We start from the raw sequence: 18,420 nt of genomic DNA on the forward strand, positions 1-18,420 counted from the left end.
GTACAAGAGTAGCCACTGTTGATTATTAAAGGAGGGTGAACATTAATTGTAATGATTCCAAAGTGGATCCCTAGAAAATATTGAATATACAAAATTATTTAAACGAAACATTTAAAAAGTAATAAGTAAAATGTTGACTTATCAAAATTGTACAAAACAAGAGTATAATGACAAATTATAATTTACATGGAAAAAGTGGTTAGAAAAATACCCCTCAAAATTAAATGGAATGAATCAAATACACCAACTACAGGTTAAAATGGGGTTTCGATTAGCGCTAAGTGCACGTTGTAAATAACTACGTTGCTGACTTGGCCGATTGCGGATGTAAAAAGTGCTCGATTTTGGGACTAAATGTTTGCTGTTTATGGTTAAAAGCTACGAGGAAAAATAATGCCTGAAATGGAAGGAGTGCTTTTCAAGTGGACAAATTATTTGGCTGGTTAGTATTATTGTGTAATGTATCAATAAACCGGCTTCAAAATGGAATCAATAATAACGGGAATGTAATGTTGAACGAATCATCGAATGACATTGACTGACGGACTGACACTCGACCTCCTCAACTCACGTCGTCACCCCCCCCCCATCCCCGCTCAACTAAAATTTTAACTCATTGTCAAACACGCCACCACGTGGTCCAGTGGGTTACTTAAATCACAAGGTTGTGGGTTTTGAATCTAACTGCTGATTTCACACTACAAAAATTGACATCTCCTTTTGTCTGAATCATGGACATGGTCCTTATGTATGGAGGTAAACATGGTAAAGAACACAGATAACTTTCCGTATGGCGCCACCACTTTTTCACTCATTTTTACAAAAAGGGATATATCAATCAGGTAAATAAGTTCCTATATTATTATATATCGAATGAAAAAGTGGTGGCGCCATACGGAAACTTTTCCAAGAACACATGTTCAACCTATGTTTGCATGAGAGAGTTTGGGAGAGGGCTGGCTGGCAAACTTGGTGTTTTCCCCTTGTGTGGGAGGGTGCCGAGTTCCTTTTTGGATTTTTGGAGGGGAAAGTCATGACTGTTGTTTATAAACTGATTTACTTAAGTGCATTCTGAAAGCTTCTTTGATCCTAAAATGCGCAGTTCCTATTATAAATAAGGAATTATTATTATTGTTTACAAACAAACTAACAAACAAATGTCAAAATGTAGACCCAGCAGTAACTGCAGCGCCTTATTACTCCCCCTTTTCAATAGTTGAACGTCTCTGAAATTTAACTTGTTATTGAATGTTTTCTTCTTGTGCGTGCCTCAAAGAGGGTGTTGTACAATTTGCCAGCTTAATTAGTCAAAATTAACCCATATAGGCAATATATCCGCTATCTATATTTTATAGTAAATTTTGTTGTCTTGCAGGCTGGCAGCTAAGATGGTTTGTTCTCGATAAAGGCATCCTGGCATACTACAAATCCCAAGACGAAGTTCATCTCGGAAGTAAAGGATCAGTCAAAATAGCATGCTGTGAAATAATCGGTAAATCTATTACGTTTCCGTGTATCTTTCTCCATAGGCCCTCGTGTGTTAAACTTTGACCAAGGAGTAAAGCCCGGTTCATACATCCTGCGATACAAACTTTGACGTCACTCACAAATTCGCAACAAGTTATTCGCGTCAGTTAACTTGTGCTCAATTCCTGCGAAAGTATCACTGAACAGCCATGTGACATCAAAATTTGTTTCGCATTCGCGTTTGCAGAAAGTAAGAACCGGGCATTACGTCTGAGAAGTTGAAGACGCTAGCCATGTTCAAAATGGTGGCTATGACTTTGGCCCGATTCCGGCATCCCGATTCCGGATTCCGGCATATAGGATGTCCTTGGCAACACACATAGCAACCATCATAGCTGATCTGTAGCCTCCATTTCAGATAAAGCCTCAGTCTGATACTGAGTTAAATGGCTTGGTTGGGGGCTGGGGGCTGTCAGTGGACCCTCAGTCTACCTCTTTCAATGTTTTTACTTTCGTTTAACTTTTACTCTCTTGTTCTTTTGCAAGAAACCCTTCAAATTCTGGCTGGTCTGTTTCATTCATGAGCAATTTTTATTTAGATCTGGGCCCAATTTCACAGCGCTGCTTTCGAGCAGATAATGTTTATTAAGAAGTTTGCTTTTAAAGAAGTCATTCCTTAAACCATCTAAGCTCCCAGGGGAGTATACAGCCTGTGCAACAAATGTGCTACTAAGCTAACTCAATCACAAGAACCATCTCTCTCTTCACAGGTACCCATTTACCCCTGGGTGGAGAGAAGCAATTATTGTTGAGTGTGTTGCTCAGGGACACTAAAGTCACGACCGGGACTCTAACCCACACTGTGCTGAACAGAAACTCCAGAGCTTGAGTTCGATGCTCTTACGCTTCGGTGTGACACACCTATGCCTTCTCCTTTAAGTAGAGTTTTCTTTTATTGCTTCCTCAGTTCATCCGTCCGACATGTGCCGTCTTGATCTAATCATTCCTAATGAGCAGCATTTCTACGTCCGAGGAACGTCCCCCGCAGAGAGGCAGCAGTGGTTGGTTGCGTTAGGCTCGGCTAAGGCCTGCCTCACCGATGCCAAGCAGCAACTGAAAGGTAGTTTGAACTGCACTTCTTGTAAAGGTCAGGGGAAACAAAGATACCAGGGCTCAGAATACTTCTACTTCTTGTTTGGTAGAATCCATAAGACCGGATGTAATGCCAAGAACTTCTTGTCCATGAGCGGTGCAGTAGTGCGTACGTAAACTAGACCACAGGCTCAACGCCTGTGATTTTAGTGTTAGGCCAGTTAACTTACAAGACCTGCCTCACAAATGCCAAGCAACAACTGTAAGGTAGTTTGCACAACACTTCTCGAAAAAGTTTGCCAGTGGTCAAAATTAACACTGGACCTCATGCCTGGGGCCTGTGATTTTAAGTTCGGGTCTGTCAATGTATACGTATAACGCACAAGTTTTGAACTTCTGCAGGCAACTTTTAGTTATACTTGTCATTCGGGAAAACGAACCTTTCCTTGGGCACACGCCTGCAATCCATTGGACCTCCAGAATGTTTCGTTGAACCACATTCTGGTGAAGTAGGGGAGCAAGCCTGCATAAATGAATATAAGAAAAGCTACTCAAGTCAAGATGTTTGTCATAAAAACAACCCACAAATGAACTTAACAATATGTTTTTTTTACAGATAAGACAGAAGAGACATTGAAAGCCAAGATGTCTGAACTGCGCCTGTACTGTGATACGTTGATGCAGAGTGTCGCTGCAGTCAAGTTGTCTGCCAAGGCAGATGATACTCCAGATATTGAGGTACGGAAGGTTAGGGAGAGACAAAAATATACAGGCCTAAAAGTCACCCACGCTACCCACAGCAATAGACCGATCCAGTAGGCTCCGCCCACGATGCTCGTGTCAGCAAGAACACATGGGGCTCTCCAAAGCCTTTCTGCACAACTCTGCCGCGTGCACCAAGATACGCGCACTGATGTCGGACCTTATTTTTCGGACCTTCGTTGCATTGTGATTGGTCAATACGCAATGGGGCGGAGCTTAGTGGATCAGTCTATTGCTGTGGTGACCTGTGGTTTTGCTGTGGTGCCCTTTGCAAAGTTGCAATACAGTTTTTATTCATAGAATGTGCCTCTTACCCGGGAAAAATCTGTGTGCCGCTTTAAGAGCAAAGTTGCCAGCCTTTAATGTACTATCTTTGTGTATAAATATTGTTAATGAGAAATTTTGATGCTTTATACTTCCATTTCTGACTAATTTTGACACCTCGTTTTAAGTTCTTGCAAAATAAACCTGTCTCAGAGTTTTGATTTTGTTCATAATAGGTGGATTTTTATTTAGATAATATTTTTGAGTATTGTTCTGTTACAAAAGAGCATTCTTATATTATTTCTAAATAACTATTTTTCATTTCCGTGTGTATTTGTAATATTTTGCTTGTGTTTATAATACATTTTAATGACTGTTTTTGTAAACTGAACATTTTGCCTTTTAGCCGCTGTATTGCAGTGTGTTTAATAAACCTTTATTAATAATATTAATAATAATTTGTCATCTTCTAGAAACTCAACGAGTCAACATCGTTACTCTCCGAGACATGCGACACCTTCATTTACACGTTACAAGACTGTATGAAATTAGTCAATAGCTCCTATAAGGTACCATTTGGCAACAGTACATTAACGGAAACGGTAGTTCCGCCTTCACTACAGCAACAGGTAAATATCATTTCAGAGAAGTTATTTAAACAAGGATTGTAGTAGTAGCACCTAAAGACCAACTTATTCATCAGATTAAGCCTGGTTCATACTTCCTGCGTATGCGAATGCGATACAAATTTTGTCGTCACAAATTCGAAACAAATAATTCGCGTCAGTTGACATGTGCTGAACTCCTGCGAAACATTCGCTGCAAAAACAGCCATGTGATGTGATAAAATTCCCCTTCGCATTCACATTCACAAGGAGTATGAACCGGGCTTAAAGGCATTGGACACTATTGGTAATTACTCAAAATAATTATTAGCATAAAATCTTACTTGGTAACGAATAATTGGGAGAGGTTGATAGTATAAAACATTGTGAGAAACAGCTCCCCCCGGTGAGGTTGTTTTTGAGAAAGAAATAATTTTCCACGAATTTGATTTTGAGACGTCAGATTTTTTAAGTTGAGGTCTCAAAATCAAGCATCTGAAAGCACACAACTACATGTGACAAGGGTTTTTCTTTCATAGTTATCTCGCAACTTCGGCGACCAATTGAGCTCAAATTTTCACAGGTTTGTTATTCTATGTGTAGGTTGAGATACACCAAGTGACAAGACTGGTCTTTGACAATTAGCAATAGTGTCCATTGTCTTTAACTAGTTGCATAAAAACTGCATAAGCTTTGATAGCAGCAACTACTTTATCAGACTAGTTTTGCATAGTAATCAGGGATGTTTAGAGTAACAGTGCTGTACACATGGGTGTATTGGGTATTAAAGGCAGTGGACACTATTGGTAATTGTCAAAGACTAGCCTTCACAGTTGGTGTATCTCAACATATGCTTAAAATAACAAACCTGTGAACATTTGAGCTCAATCGGTCATCAAAGTTGCGAGATAATAATGAAAGAAGAAAAAACCCTTGTCACACGAAGTTGTGTGCGTTTAGATGGTTGATTTCGAGACCTCAAGTTCTAAACTTGAGGTCTCGAAATCAAATTCATGGAAAATTACTTCTTTCTTCAAAACTATGGCACTTCAGAGGGAGCCGTTTCTCACAATGTTTTACACCATCAACCTCTCCCCATTACTTGTCACCAAGAAAGGTTTTATGCTAAGAATTATTTTGAGTAATTACCAATAGTGTCTACTGCCTTTAAACCAGATTAGTTGTTATCTATTGTTATCTTTTCTGATTTGTTCCTCCCATTATTTGTGTGGTATTGATTTTACCCATAATACACCAATGAGTACACCATTGTATACTCGGAACTTCTCTGAGTACCATGCAACACATCTAAAGGTAGATTACTTGAATGGGATTTGAACCCATGACTTTGCCATTCTAGAGCGACGTCTCTCGACTAGACCACCTGGCTTGTCTGGTAGCTAGAGGCCAGTTGAACCCTGTTGAATACATCAACGATTTTATAAATGTTAAGTTTACATTTGGGATGAAGAATATTATTCATGTTTTTTTTTACTCATACAGGTAAACTGATGTGTGTTAAGCACTGTTCACTAAGTACTTTCCTGAGTCCTGTGAACAAATCCACAGATATTACTCCGGTGGGATTCAAATCCACGACCTTTGCCATTTGTTCCTATCAATATCTTGCTTATTTATTTGAATTTATATGTTGTCATGTTTTGTTTAGCATCAGAGTCCAGCATTCTCCAGAAGACGATCAGAGCATACTGATCGAAACGTCGAGTTAATCCAACGGTTCTTTTCAGAACCACCCCAACTCATTTAGAGATTGTTATTACATGGTGTTACCGCAAACTTTTCTATATCTTACTTCCACCATGCAAAGTTTCAAATCCTACTCATGTTTTGTTTAATTGTGTGTAACTATTTTGTGTATTGCATGTTTGCAAAGATGTTTTTTTTCCTACATGGTAGGACCTTTAACTGAGTTAAATGGTATTGTTTTTCGATTGATTTGTTGATTTTAAGTGTTATAGGTAAAGTGAACAATCTGTTGAATTATGTATTGCAATGAAATTTGAATTTGAATTGAATTGAATTGAATTGAATTGAATTGAATTGAATTGAATTGAATTGTTGAAATTTTTTTGGATTGATTTTGTTTATTTTGATTGAAGTAGAGTGGGAAAAATAATCTATCTAATATTTTTGAATGAGCTGTTGAAAAGTGTTGAATTTATTTGTTTTCATTTTCCCTGTAGCCTAAAAAATCCGCTTCCCGATCTCATTCAGTAGAAGACAGGTGAGAAAAAATGTTATTCAATCCAAAATAATCCACTTGCATGGTTTTATTTTTGTTTGTTTTTTATTTTCCAAATATCACAATAAATAATCATGAAACATACAAGAAATAAGAACAACGAGTGATAAGAGGAGGGCACCAGGAAAAAGCCTGGGCTTTTACAGAGCCTGGACTCTTTATAATATAAATTAATAGGTTTTAGTTTATAACAATAACAATATTGATTATTGAAATGAAGGTACGGTGAAAGGTATAGTGCATACAGCAAAAATAACACAAAACAATGATTTTACTTGAATTTGATGGATTTGGTTCTGTACCTCAACCAGTCAACAAGGCCAGGTATTCTTATATTAATGTCGACACAGTTTGCATACGAAAAAATAGGTACGTTCGCTTAGCTTCCCAGGGTCTACCCTGCGGTGCTCATTCGGGTGAGCCCCTGACAAGAGCTAATCGAACGATCACACTCACCCTCTCGTGGTGACATCATGTACCTGGGGCCAGCCCCAAGTAACCCATTCCACAAGCAGGGCACTTGGGGTTGACCCGGGTGAGCCCCTGGAATGACCTCAAAGCTGTTTTAACGCACTGGGGGCAGATTGGGGTCGACTGGGGAAGCTAATTGAACGCACCCAAATTAAAGCATGGTTCATACTTCTTGCCAATGCTAATGCCAAGCGAAGTTTGGTGACGCAATAATCAGTAGGCACTCACTTTCCAATTGTGATGCAACGAAATTCGCTTCGCACAAAGCATTCACAAGGAGGTATGAACCGGGCTTAACTTGGTAGATTTGAGACAGCTTCTGGTCAGTAGATAGTTTGGCTTAAACCTTAGGAACATATTTGTGAAAGAAAAAAGGAAGTAACTTTGAAATTCTGTTTAAACCTTTTTGTGTTTCCGTCTGACTTCTAGATACACCCCTCCTCAAAATAAAAGTGGAGTTCAAACGAAATACAAGAACCTTGAAGACATAGCATCCCGACCGAGGCCCCACAGAACACGTGCCCCGCCCAACCGACCCCTATCCGCTCCAAACACGCCTACTTCCAACACGCCCCCAACGATGAATAGCGAGCCTGAGGACAATCATGTGACGAATGGAGGAGAAAATGGCCAGTTAAACCACAGTATCGGAGATGACGAAGGGACGGAGACGATTCTGAACCTCGCCATGCAACATCCATCGATGCAAGAGAAACCGACAGTTCCGACGTTCTTCTCAAGATGCAGTCCGACGTAAGATCAAACTCAAATACTTCAGTTTATTTTATTTGGTAGACCCTTCTTTCTGTGGGTCTTATGTTTTGTACAGACCATCAGGGTTCTGGTCAGAGCCTACCTGCATATGATTCTTACCAAAAAGTTGCTGTTTATTATAGTCATCTTTTATACCCATTTTCGTGCCTTAACTGTAAGCAAAGAATCGGTTTTACGGAAGCAGGGAATATGCGCTTACGACAAGCGTATTTTATGGGTTAGCTGGGACATTTGGCTTGTTTGGAAGTTTGGATTGATCACTCTGTATTTAAACGAGGCCCTCGGAATGTTTTTTAATTTTGCGTTGATTTTTTAAAAAGCCCTACTTTGCCAATCTTGGGCACTCTCAATGGTTTTATTGTTGTGTTGTTTGTAGCTTTGATCTGATCTGAATTTGTTTTGATTAGTATTCTGTATGTGTATCGGTCCCAATTCACACATATCAGCCCACAGTTGGTGCATATCTACCAACAATTCATGAATATCAGCCTGTAATTTGCGCATATCGATTCACAATTCGCACGCATCAGCACAAAAGGCTAATTTGTACTTGAGGTCAACTCTGGACCACATAACCACATGACATGTTTTCAAGACAGTTTATAATTTAACCGTAAATTATGACTTCTCTATTCTAGGTTTGATTCAGTTTGTGATTCTTCTGACGGCAGTTTTAAAACAGACGTATTTCTGGATGCCTGTGCTCAAGTCGTAGATATATTCGGTAAGTTGCCAAGCTTTTCAAGAATTCCCCGTATATGTGAACCAAATTCACGAGATGCAAAAGAAGTAAGACTGTTTAACATAACTGCTTCATTCTTTGGATGGGACATAAAGCTGTACAGCCGCATTACACATGTGTACTTAGTCGTTTAAGACATTGGACACTATCGGTAATTGTCATAGACCTGTCTTCTCACTCGGTGTATTTCAACATTTGCATAAAATAACAAACCTGAGAAAACTTGAGCTCAATTGGTCGTCGAAGTTACCAGATAATAATGAAAGAAAAAAAACTCTTGTCACACGAAGTCAAGTGCTTTGAGATCATTCATTTCGAGACCTCAAAATTCTAAATTTGAGGTCTCGAAATCAAATGGAAAACTACATTACTTCAGAGGGAGCCGTTTCTCACAATGTTTTATACTATTAACAGCTCTCGATTACTCGCTACCAAGTAAGGTTTTATGCTAATAATTATTTTGAGTAATTACCAATAGTGTCCACTACCTGTAAAAGAATAGGTTCACTCTAGGCCTCCACAGGACTCTTCCTCTGTGCAGCACACAGATACAGAGTCCTAAATATTACAGCCCGTTTCTGGGGCGGAAAGCTTTCAGAGCGTGAATCCCCAGTTAATCGCTGATTTCACAATGACTAGAATCAATATTGCCGTCTAGTTAATGAATCACAATTTCTTGATTTGTGCAATTCATAATCATAGACGTTAAACCTAAGGTTTGTATGAGAGAGATTGGTTGTTGCCAGCTGGGTGTTTATATCCCCTTGTTGGAGTTTGCCGAGTTCTCTTGATGGGAAGATCATCTAGACAAACAAACCACTAAAGAAGCCACTAATTTCAACAGATTCACAATCACACTTCCCCCTTGGTGACATTTCTCTTTAGATATGATGGGCTCCTCCGCATTCACACCAGTCAAGATGGACATGAATGGTAACATTAAGGTAAGCACCTACTGCCTTCATTTGCCAGGCTAGTTCTTTTACACTGTTTGAAATCTCTGTTAAAACTCATTTGTTTAGAGCTGCTTATTTGTAATCTACTTACTTGTAATCTGCTCACTTGTAATCTATCCTTCACTCATTGTATATTTCATCATTCTCTTTATGTACAATTTAATTTTTTAATTTGTTATTCTTGTTTATCTTTTAAAACTCAGCCCTTGGGCTGCGATGTTTGAACTTTTAATAATAATAATATTGTAAAAATATATTGAAGTAAATGTAGTTTATTTAAAAGGTCTATTGAAATATAGCTTACAATTGTTACAAAATAGTGGATTTTATGGTTGAATGGATTGTAAACAAAAAAATTTCTCTTAATGATAATAATAATAATAACCAGTTTTTATATGTTGCGCTCTTCACACCCGAAGTGCATCACAAAGCGCTTCCAACATCATTACCAGTGGTCCCTGGGCCTTAATTCATTCCTTAAACCATCTCAGTTGTGCGTTGGTTCTCTGCTGTGCCAAGAGGGTTTTCCAGACCATTTCAGAGGGTTTTCGTCCCTCGGGAAAAATCAAAATCTTTCAATCTTGGCTGTGCTCCGTGGTCATAATGGGTTGATGTGGCTGGCAGTCAGAGGTGCACTTGCATGCCTGCTTCTTGAACACGTTGTAGCCGCGTCCTTCGCGAGTTAGGATGATTAGCCCCCCAAATTATTAAATTATTAGCTCCCTGGGGAGTATACAGCCCTCTGTTTTTTCTTTTCGTCACCTTTTCCAATAACTCCTCTGGGGGAATTCCAGATTCAAGAGCACTAAATTATTGACAAATTACACCCTTTTTCACTTTTTTTCGTGAAGAAATTAAGACAGAAGTATTCCACGGATCCATCGGCTTTCTCATCTCTCCAAACCATCGTCCAACAAGAAGTACGGAGTAACGCTCATCATCTCAGGAACTCGGCAACAGACGCTCTCATGTGGCTCCGAAGGTAATTGCTTTAAAAAAGTTCAGTTTGTGTGCGTTAAACTTTGCTTCACAAAGTGAAATAGACTAGGAGGCCAGGGGATTTTGGCGAAACTTTTTTGGGGCAACAGAGGCAATTGCCTCCATGCCCATGGTCATTGCCTTGAAGGCCTCTTGCATGCCTGATACTTCATGGAGGCAACAAAGGTATTTGTTGCCCTTGGTAATTGCCTTGGTTCCCTTTGATATAATCCAAGAGAAGGTTTTCAAAGTTCTGGCCTGTATCCTTCGTTTTTGAAAGGGCAAGGGCACCAAGGCATTTTCTCACTGTGAGGAAATTGTACATATTTTACTAAAACGTTTCAAGTGCACCAAGGCAAGGACTAGGGGGCATGGAGGTAATCGCCCGTGAAGTATCAGGCTTGAATGTTGCAAAACAAATTTTCTCAAATTGATTTTTCAAACTTGTTTTCAGGGCCCTGGAGTTTGTCCGAGAATTTCTTGTGGAGATTGAGAAAGGGGAGAAGAATCTGACAACGGCGGCGACGTCTGCTTACAAACGATCGTTGCATAAGTACCATGGCTGGGTCGTCCAGGGCGTGTTTTCGGTAAGTAGACCCCCCTCGTACATTCATCTCACTGGTTCTCATAGTGACAGATTTATGAGCACTAAGCCTGGACGACTAGTGTCGTAGTCGCGAGTATTTGAGTTGGGGCTAGTCGAGTAGTAAATTTCTCTAGTCGCCCAGGCCTAAAGAGAACCCACTCTATTTTTGAGTATAGAAAAAAGTATATATCCCTTGTACCAATTGCTGATGGCAAATAACTGTAATGTCAGTTTTGGTTTTACTCTAACACCAATGTGTGTTAGCACTGTATACCCTGTACTTTCCCCGAGTTCTGTGAAAACAGGCATTTTACTCAGGTGGGATTCGAACTAACAACCTTTGCAATGCTAGAGTGCTCAGTTATGTATGTGTTTGCATGTCAAGCACAACTCATTGTTAGTTGTTGTCATCGACCTTTATCAAAATGCAGCCAATAAATGTCTTTTATTATTTCTGCTTTGTATATGAATGGGTCTCGAACTTTCAAACATTGCTCGTCGTATCATGTAGAAAAAATTCTTTTGTCATTGGTTGTATTTCACATATTACTGTTCTTTTTTAGAAAGTTGTATTTCGTCAGTATAGTTTTATTTATTTCATTGTGCAGTTTTAACTTCTTACTTTTATTGATTGATTGATTGATTTAATTAGCATTTTCCCCTCGTACTGCATCCCTTTGGAACTCCTTGCCTGGTGCATGTTTCCCTTCATCCTATGATTTGCCATCTTTTAAGAGGAATATCAATTCTTACCATCAGCTCCACTGAGTTCCTGCATTTCTATGTTTTTTTCCTTGTAGCCCTTAACTTAGAGTGGCTTTTAACCTTGTTTTGGGCGAACTTGCATTAAATAAATAAAATAAATTTTAAAAAGATTTAAAAACTCAATATCTAGCAATTTCTCTCTCATTGTATTGCATTTTTGTTGTATTTTAATTGTTGTTGTCGTTGATATTTTGTACTGTATTCTTGTAGGTGCCTTTAGCACTCTAAGGGTGGATATGTGCACATTATAAGTTTAGTTATTATTATCACGAATATTATTATTTTTAATCCTGATAATCAACAGGCATGATATTTTTTTCCTACTTCAGTTTGTTTTTCAAATTATTATTTTCCTCCTTTAAAAAACAACTCCCTCTGAACTAACGTTAGTTTTTGAGCAAGAAGTAATTTATCACTAAAATATTAAAAGACTTCTAGCTAGAAGTCTTTTATTCCACACCAATTTGTCCGAACAAGGGTATTTTTTTTTTCATCATTTTCTCGCAACTTCGATGACCAAATGAGCCCAAATTTTCACAGGTTTGTTATTTTATGCATATGATGTGATACACCAAGTGAGATCACTGGTCTTTGACAATTACCCAATAGTGTCCTGTGCTTCTAAAGCTTACACCATGTGTACATGCAGGTTGGTTCTTGTACTCAATAAAACATTCCTACTTGTTTCCAAGGATCCAATATCATGCCTGCTCCCTGTTTAATGGCAAACTTTCCAACGCTAGGTGGCAGCAGACTTACTGCGTAAATTTCCATTGTTTACGTAGTTCTGAACATGCGCCTAATTCTGAGAACAATGGATTTACCCGTTAAGTCTGCTGCCACATATTTTCCCAGAAAGTCTCCTGTTCCACCATCCAAACCAACCCTTCCATTGACAAATTCAACCAATCTCTGCCTTCAAAGTCCAAGTCAACCAAGTGCTCCAGCCCTCCCCCCCCCTTATCACTCATCTTGCCACCCTAGTCCATTATGGGTCTTGCATGTTTTCTGTCTGTGTTTGGGTTTTACCGTCTTGCCTTGTATGTATGTTAATTTTTTGTTTACTTCCTATAATGTATTGTTACATTTTACTGTTTTATAATGTTAAATATTCTTGGATATTGTATAGGCCTAAAATATTGATTAGGCCTAAAATAAAATTAAATAAAAATAAGAAAAAAATCATCACGTACTATTTGCAATTGCATTATCTCACACGATTTTATTATTATCACCAGCTGGCCATCCGAGCAGCACCATTCTACGAGGATTTCATCAAATGTCTCTTGATCAATCCCGAGGACATGGAAGCCGGGGGAGAAGAACAGGTCCTGGCCGACCTCAGGGCGAGTGTCAAACCCATGGGCATGGTGGTCGACGATCTAAGACAATATTACTACACTGAGAATCTGGAGAGCCAAGCACAGGTATGAGTTGCATCAACTTAGGTCAAAGGTCACATTGCCTAAAGTAAGCCTTAGTGTGACTAGACTTCTACAAAAATAGTTGCAACTACTACACAAAATTGTCGCGACTACCTGTTTGGTGAAACAATTGTGTCTCTCATGACTAGTCACAACAATGTAATTTACTTACAAAACACAATCGGACATCAGTGACACAATCCTTCAATCCTTTGAGAGTGAATTTGATTAGATTGCCCCTGCTGCAAACATGGTGCAATCCATCATGCAAAATAGAAACATGTTGTGACTGGTGTCCAAGCTTGCTACGAGAGTGGCAAATTTCACTGGTTGCCTAGGCCTATTCTCAAGGTCACAGAAAGGTCACATCGTTCAAAGGTCAGTTACTCTTTTGAGTCGCCTGCTTGTTTTAATGTTTAATGAATAGGGTGTTTAAAGATATTAAATATATAAATTATAATATATTTTATGGTACTGTGGAGGGATATGAATTTTTTTTTTTTGATTTGTGGGATCTTTGAAAACGAATAGTATGTTACGACTTACTCTATGAGTAGAGTTCTTGGGAATTTTCTCTGAATTAGGCCCCTACAGGTAAAATTTAACTGCTGGTCACATGTTCAAATTAAACTGGATGGATAGGGCAATTCGTTTTGGTCCATCCTAGCCTGAACATCTGATGTTACACTTTGAGGCTCTTGAACTACGCCAGAGATCTGCCTTGAGCCTCCATCCATAATCACCTTTGACCTCCCATTCATTTCACATGGCCTTTATGGTCCTGGAGATTCACAGCTAAATCTGATGTACATGTGTATACGTATAAAGTCAATACCTTGCGGATGAAGACAGGGGGGCTAGTCTAGGTCCAACCTACCCTGGCAAATATTTATGAAAGCGCCCTCTGGGTGGCCAGACAGATACGGTGCAGCTAGCCTGAATATCTGATGTCACATATCGAGACTCGTTAATAACGCAAGAGAGTTGCCCCAGCCTAGGTCAATCCCCGCCCATATGCATATTTAACCTACATTAAGTACGGAGTATACGTCTGTGCTAAACACACATCGGTGTATGGGTAAAAACCAAAAATTAATAACCTACATTCGTTTCACGACGCTGCACATGCAGACGACCAAAATTAAGCTGTGTTTTGATTGGTCCGAGGTGACGTTTGTCAGCTGCACACTCGCATCACCCCTGGACCAATCAAACACAGATATGTAAAGCTATGTCACTGCACGTTTATCGTTGACATCATTGTGTCCAATGAAATCACTGTTTGTGAAAACTGGGAACTGTCTGTATCCTTACGGATAAAGAGATAGGGGCCTAGTGTACTATGCAGCAAGCCAGATGCTCTGATGCGATTGGTCAATGCGTGAAGGAGCGGTCTATTAGGCCAACCAAAATAAATAACATGTTGCTCGTCCCCACCTGCTCAAATTTTGGACGCCATGCCGATTTTTTTTTGTAATTTGTGATTAAAGTTTTTTCTTTGTTTGACGAAATTGAGTTATCGAAGTGAGTCCAGAAAATCCACTCCATAAAAAGTATTTATAAAAAGTCAACATTGTGTATTAAACTTTTGCTACAAACTATTACCGGTACCATCTGTTTTCGATTGCGTTTATGGCTCTCCATAGTTTTCCAACCTCCGATGTCAAAAACCTGGGGCTGTGATGTTGCAATAGCAAGGTCTATCAATCTTTTTAAAAAGAAATTTCACAAATTCGAAAAAAAAAACAAGTCCGAACGAGCAACATGGTATTTATTTTACTTTGCCTTACATGTATGTGGTTCTCTTGCACGACACCTTTTCGGTCAATCACAACTACTTAATATTACTACTTACATTTGCAAACATTTTCATAGACATGTTTTTACTTTGTGTGTTTTTTCCTGTATGAAATATTGTTTCTGTAGACATTAAGACAAAATCTCAACATGTTGTTTTACAAACTGTTTTTTTTTTTTGCAACTGCTGAGGGGACTTTTTTCGGTCACTGACATTGCCGGGAAAACCCAAAGTATAATGCACTTTTCTCAGGTTTTGAGGTCACATTTCGCTGCACAACTTATTGAAGTATTAACTGTAGGCATTAAAGGCGCCGGACATTATTGGTTATTACTCAAAATAATTGTTAGCATAAAAACTGACTTGGTAAGGAGTAATGGAGGGGGCTGTTGATAGTATAAAACATTGTGAGAAAACGGCTCCCTCTGAAGTAACGTAGTTTATGAGAAAGAAGAAATTTCTCACTAAAATTTTTGACTTTAAACAAGACCTGAATTCAAGCATCTGATAGCACACAACTTGTGCGACAAGGGTGTTTTTTCTTCCATTATTCTCTCACAACTTTGATGACCAATTGATTTCAAACTTTCACAGGTTTGTTATTCTGTGCATTATGTTGAGATACACCAAGTGAGAAGAATGGTCTTTGACAATTACCAAAGGTGTCCAGTGCCTTTAAGAAAAAACTCAGCGTGATGTATTATAAACTTTGATAACAGCTAAGGGAATTATTTTGGTCACTTTGACTGAAAACCCCAAAATAACGTGAATTTTTCTCAGGCTTTGAGGTCACATTTGGCTGCACAAATGGAGAGAAGTATAATTTGATTGTCACACGGTATCTGAAATGCAATCAGTGGATCGTTTCTCCAAACAAGGATTAAAAAATAAAAAATTATTCCTTGAAAAACTTTCAATACAAAACTAACGATCAGTTGCAGAAACTAGGTCCATCAACCCAACCACACCAAGCCCCCTTTCCCACACAAATACACATAATAGAGATTTCACCAAGCCCCTAATCTGTGTGTTTTGAAATGCTAGCAATTCCATTCGAAACCAATGATCCGTTTCGTAGGTCTCAGATGTAGGCTGCTTCTGTGAACCCTCCCATAGGTCTCAGATGTAGGCTGCTTCTGTGAACCCTCCCGGCCATTTACAAACATTGGTCACGGAAGTTTCACTGCATTTGGCTGAATAGAAACAGTAATGGGTTTTGAGCTGTGCTACTGTTCTATTATTTTCTAGTGAATATTTTTGCTGATGAGGTCATTTTTTTCTAGCTTTGTGACCACTTGTGACATAAGATCTTCTTAAATTTGGAAAAACTCAAATTTTATGTTTGAAAATGTTCAAATATTAAAATTTAGGTTTGTTCTTTCTTTTTTAAGGTGTCTTGTGCCTCTGTGAATTTGGTTATCTTTTTTTTTTTTGCTGTATTTTTTTATATATTTTTTAGAGACATAGGAGGTTTAACACCTGAAATGGGTGTTACACTGGGTGGGTATTTTAATGTATACCCGTTTAGGTTCAATACCATCTGGGTATGTACCGCATGATATCACTTGAAGTTTCCATGATACTATTAATTGATACACATTCCATAGGCTTAACAAGTACATTTTGTTTATATAGAAGCATCTGAAAACATACCCCCCCCCCAAGAAAAAAAAACACTGGGCCGAATTTCATGGCTCTACTTACTGTAAGCAAAGAATCTGCACTTACAGAAACAGGGAATTCGTCAAGCGAATTTGGGACTGAATATGTTAAATAACCAGGGATGAGATTGTTCAGACTTTTGGCTGAATTCAGACTTTTTATGTCGGCCTGCAGCCGATTTCACGAAATGCTAGGATAAATCCTATCTCGAGTTAAGACGAGTAACCTCGTCCTAACTTAATCTCAAGGTCTGCATGCTACAGTGCAGGGTGGGGACTCGTACTAAGTCCTAAGATTAATCTTAAGTTTAGGAAGAGTTTGGTGAAATCGACGGCTGGTGAAGAAACCCAGACAATATTTTCCCCACAAATAAAGAAATCCTGGTCATTGGTCTACCTCTCTAGTGCTATGGATACTGTTTCCAAAAGCTCCTTAGAATCTATAACCCCAGGGGTTACCAAACGGTAGAAATGGCATCATTTCAACAAACCTTTGAATTTGTATCCAAGTTTCAGACTTTTTCGTTAGTAATAACTCTCACCTCTGAATAATCTACTACCACTAAAAACTCATCTTTATTTCACAGCTATAATGATCCGTTTGTTTTAATGTTTTTTTCTTTCTTTTTTTGATTTTAAGGCGCTGTGTACTTTTTTTGATGAAATAAAACATTTTTTTTTAAACTACCATTTCCGTTAATAAATAATAATAATAAGAACATGATAGCGCACCGGCATCCACCACAAGTGATGCTCATGGCGCAAGGGAGGAACACAAAAATTAATTTATATCTTGAAGGAACATTTTGAAGGGCCACCAAGGCCATGTTGGCTTCCATTTAATATCAGGCCTTGGTTTATAAAATTCTGAAAACCCTATTTCCAGTTTCTGTTTTCATTGTAACGTAATTACTGTAGAATTGCAGATTATTTTGTCGTGATATTTTGAAATATATGTTGTATTATAAATGAAATATAATTTTTACACTTTGTTTTCCGTTACCTTTTCTTGGTCACAAGGGTGTTAATTATTTAGGATGAGGTCACATTTATGATTTAAATGGTCAGCGTTTTAGTAGAGGTAAAAAAGCATAGAAAAAAAACCCTAATATTTCGAAAAATTACAGAGTATAAATGTTAATGTTAAAATTGCAATATGAAAATTTGTAATAAACTATGTTTAGGATGATTGTGTGCATAAATTATAAACTGTAATTATATATAAATAGTGTTAGTACTTGCATGGAAATGTGACGGTTAGAAAAATTAAAGAAAAAAAAATAACTTGAAAAATGTGTTAAAATAAAAACTTGTCGTGAATTAAGCTTATGGTCGACTTATAAATGCGAGACAATGGGTTTCCACGTCGAAGTGAACAGTTTTTAAAAAATGCATGATACTATCCGAAGCTATTGTACTTCTTATCAAGTAAATTTTTTATTTTCAGGGTCATTACCAAACGCTTGCTATACACGCACTGTATATTATATTATATTGGTATTTTACAGACCCTTTAAAGCAATCGCATAACATCGGTAAACAGTTTTGGCACAAAGGCCCACACTTCGTTTATCACAACTTAAAATAACAAACCTGTGAAAATTTAGGCTCAATCGGTCAACAGAGTCGCGAGAAAAAAACGGGAAAACCCTCCCTTGTTTCCGCATGTTTCGCAGTGTCATGACATGTGTTTAACATAAATCCGTTATTCTCGATATCGAGAATTGATAATTGTTTTAATGTTTTCTCTAAAAGTAAAGCATTTCATGGAATAACATTTCAAGGGAAGTCTTTCACCATTTCCTTCTATAA

At 38.3% G+C, this 18,420-nt stretch overlaps 1 protein-coding gene across 1 annotated transcript; it reads left to right on the forward strand.

The window, feature by feature from the left end:
- Positions 1 to 319: 319 nt before the first annotated feature.
- On the forward strand, positions 320 to 14,881 carry LOC117291747 (pleckstrin homology domain-containing family A member 3-like). Its single transcript, XM_033773637.1, has 12 exons — positions 320 to 442; positions 1,376 to 1,492; positions 2,435 to 2,587; positions 3,176 to 3,297; positions 4,059 to 4,214; positions 6,395 to 6,435; positions 7,354 to 7,677; positions 8,337 to 8,422; positions 9,326 to 9,384; positions 10,248 to 10,378; positions 10,829 to 10,961; positions 12,964 to 14,881. Exons 1-12 carry the CDS (start codon positions 394 to 396, stop codon positions 13,156 to 13,158), a joined length of 1,566 nt encoding a protein of 521 aa, XP_033629528.1. The 5' UTR covers positions 320 to 393; the 3' UTR covers positions 13,159 to 14,881.
- The last annotated feature ends 3,539 nt before the right edge of the window (positions 14,882 to 18,420 follow it).

Source organism: Asterias rubens, chromosome 6 (genome assembly GCF_902459465.1).
Source record: "Asterias rubens chromosome 6, eAstRub1.3, whole genome shotgun sequence".
In the NCBI taxonomy this organism is placed as follows: Eukaryota; Metazoa; Echinodermata; class Asteroidea; order Forcipulatida; family Asteriidae; genus Asterias; species Asterias rubens.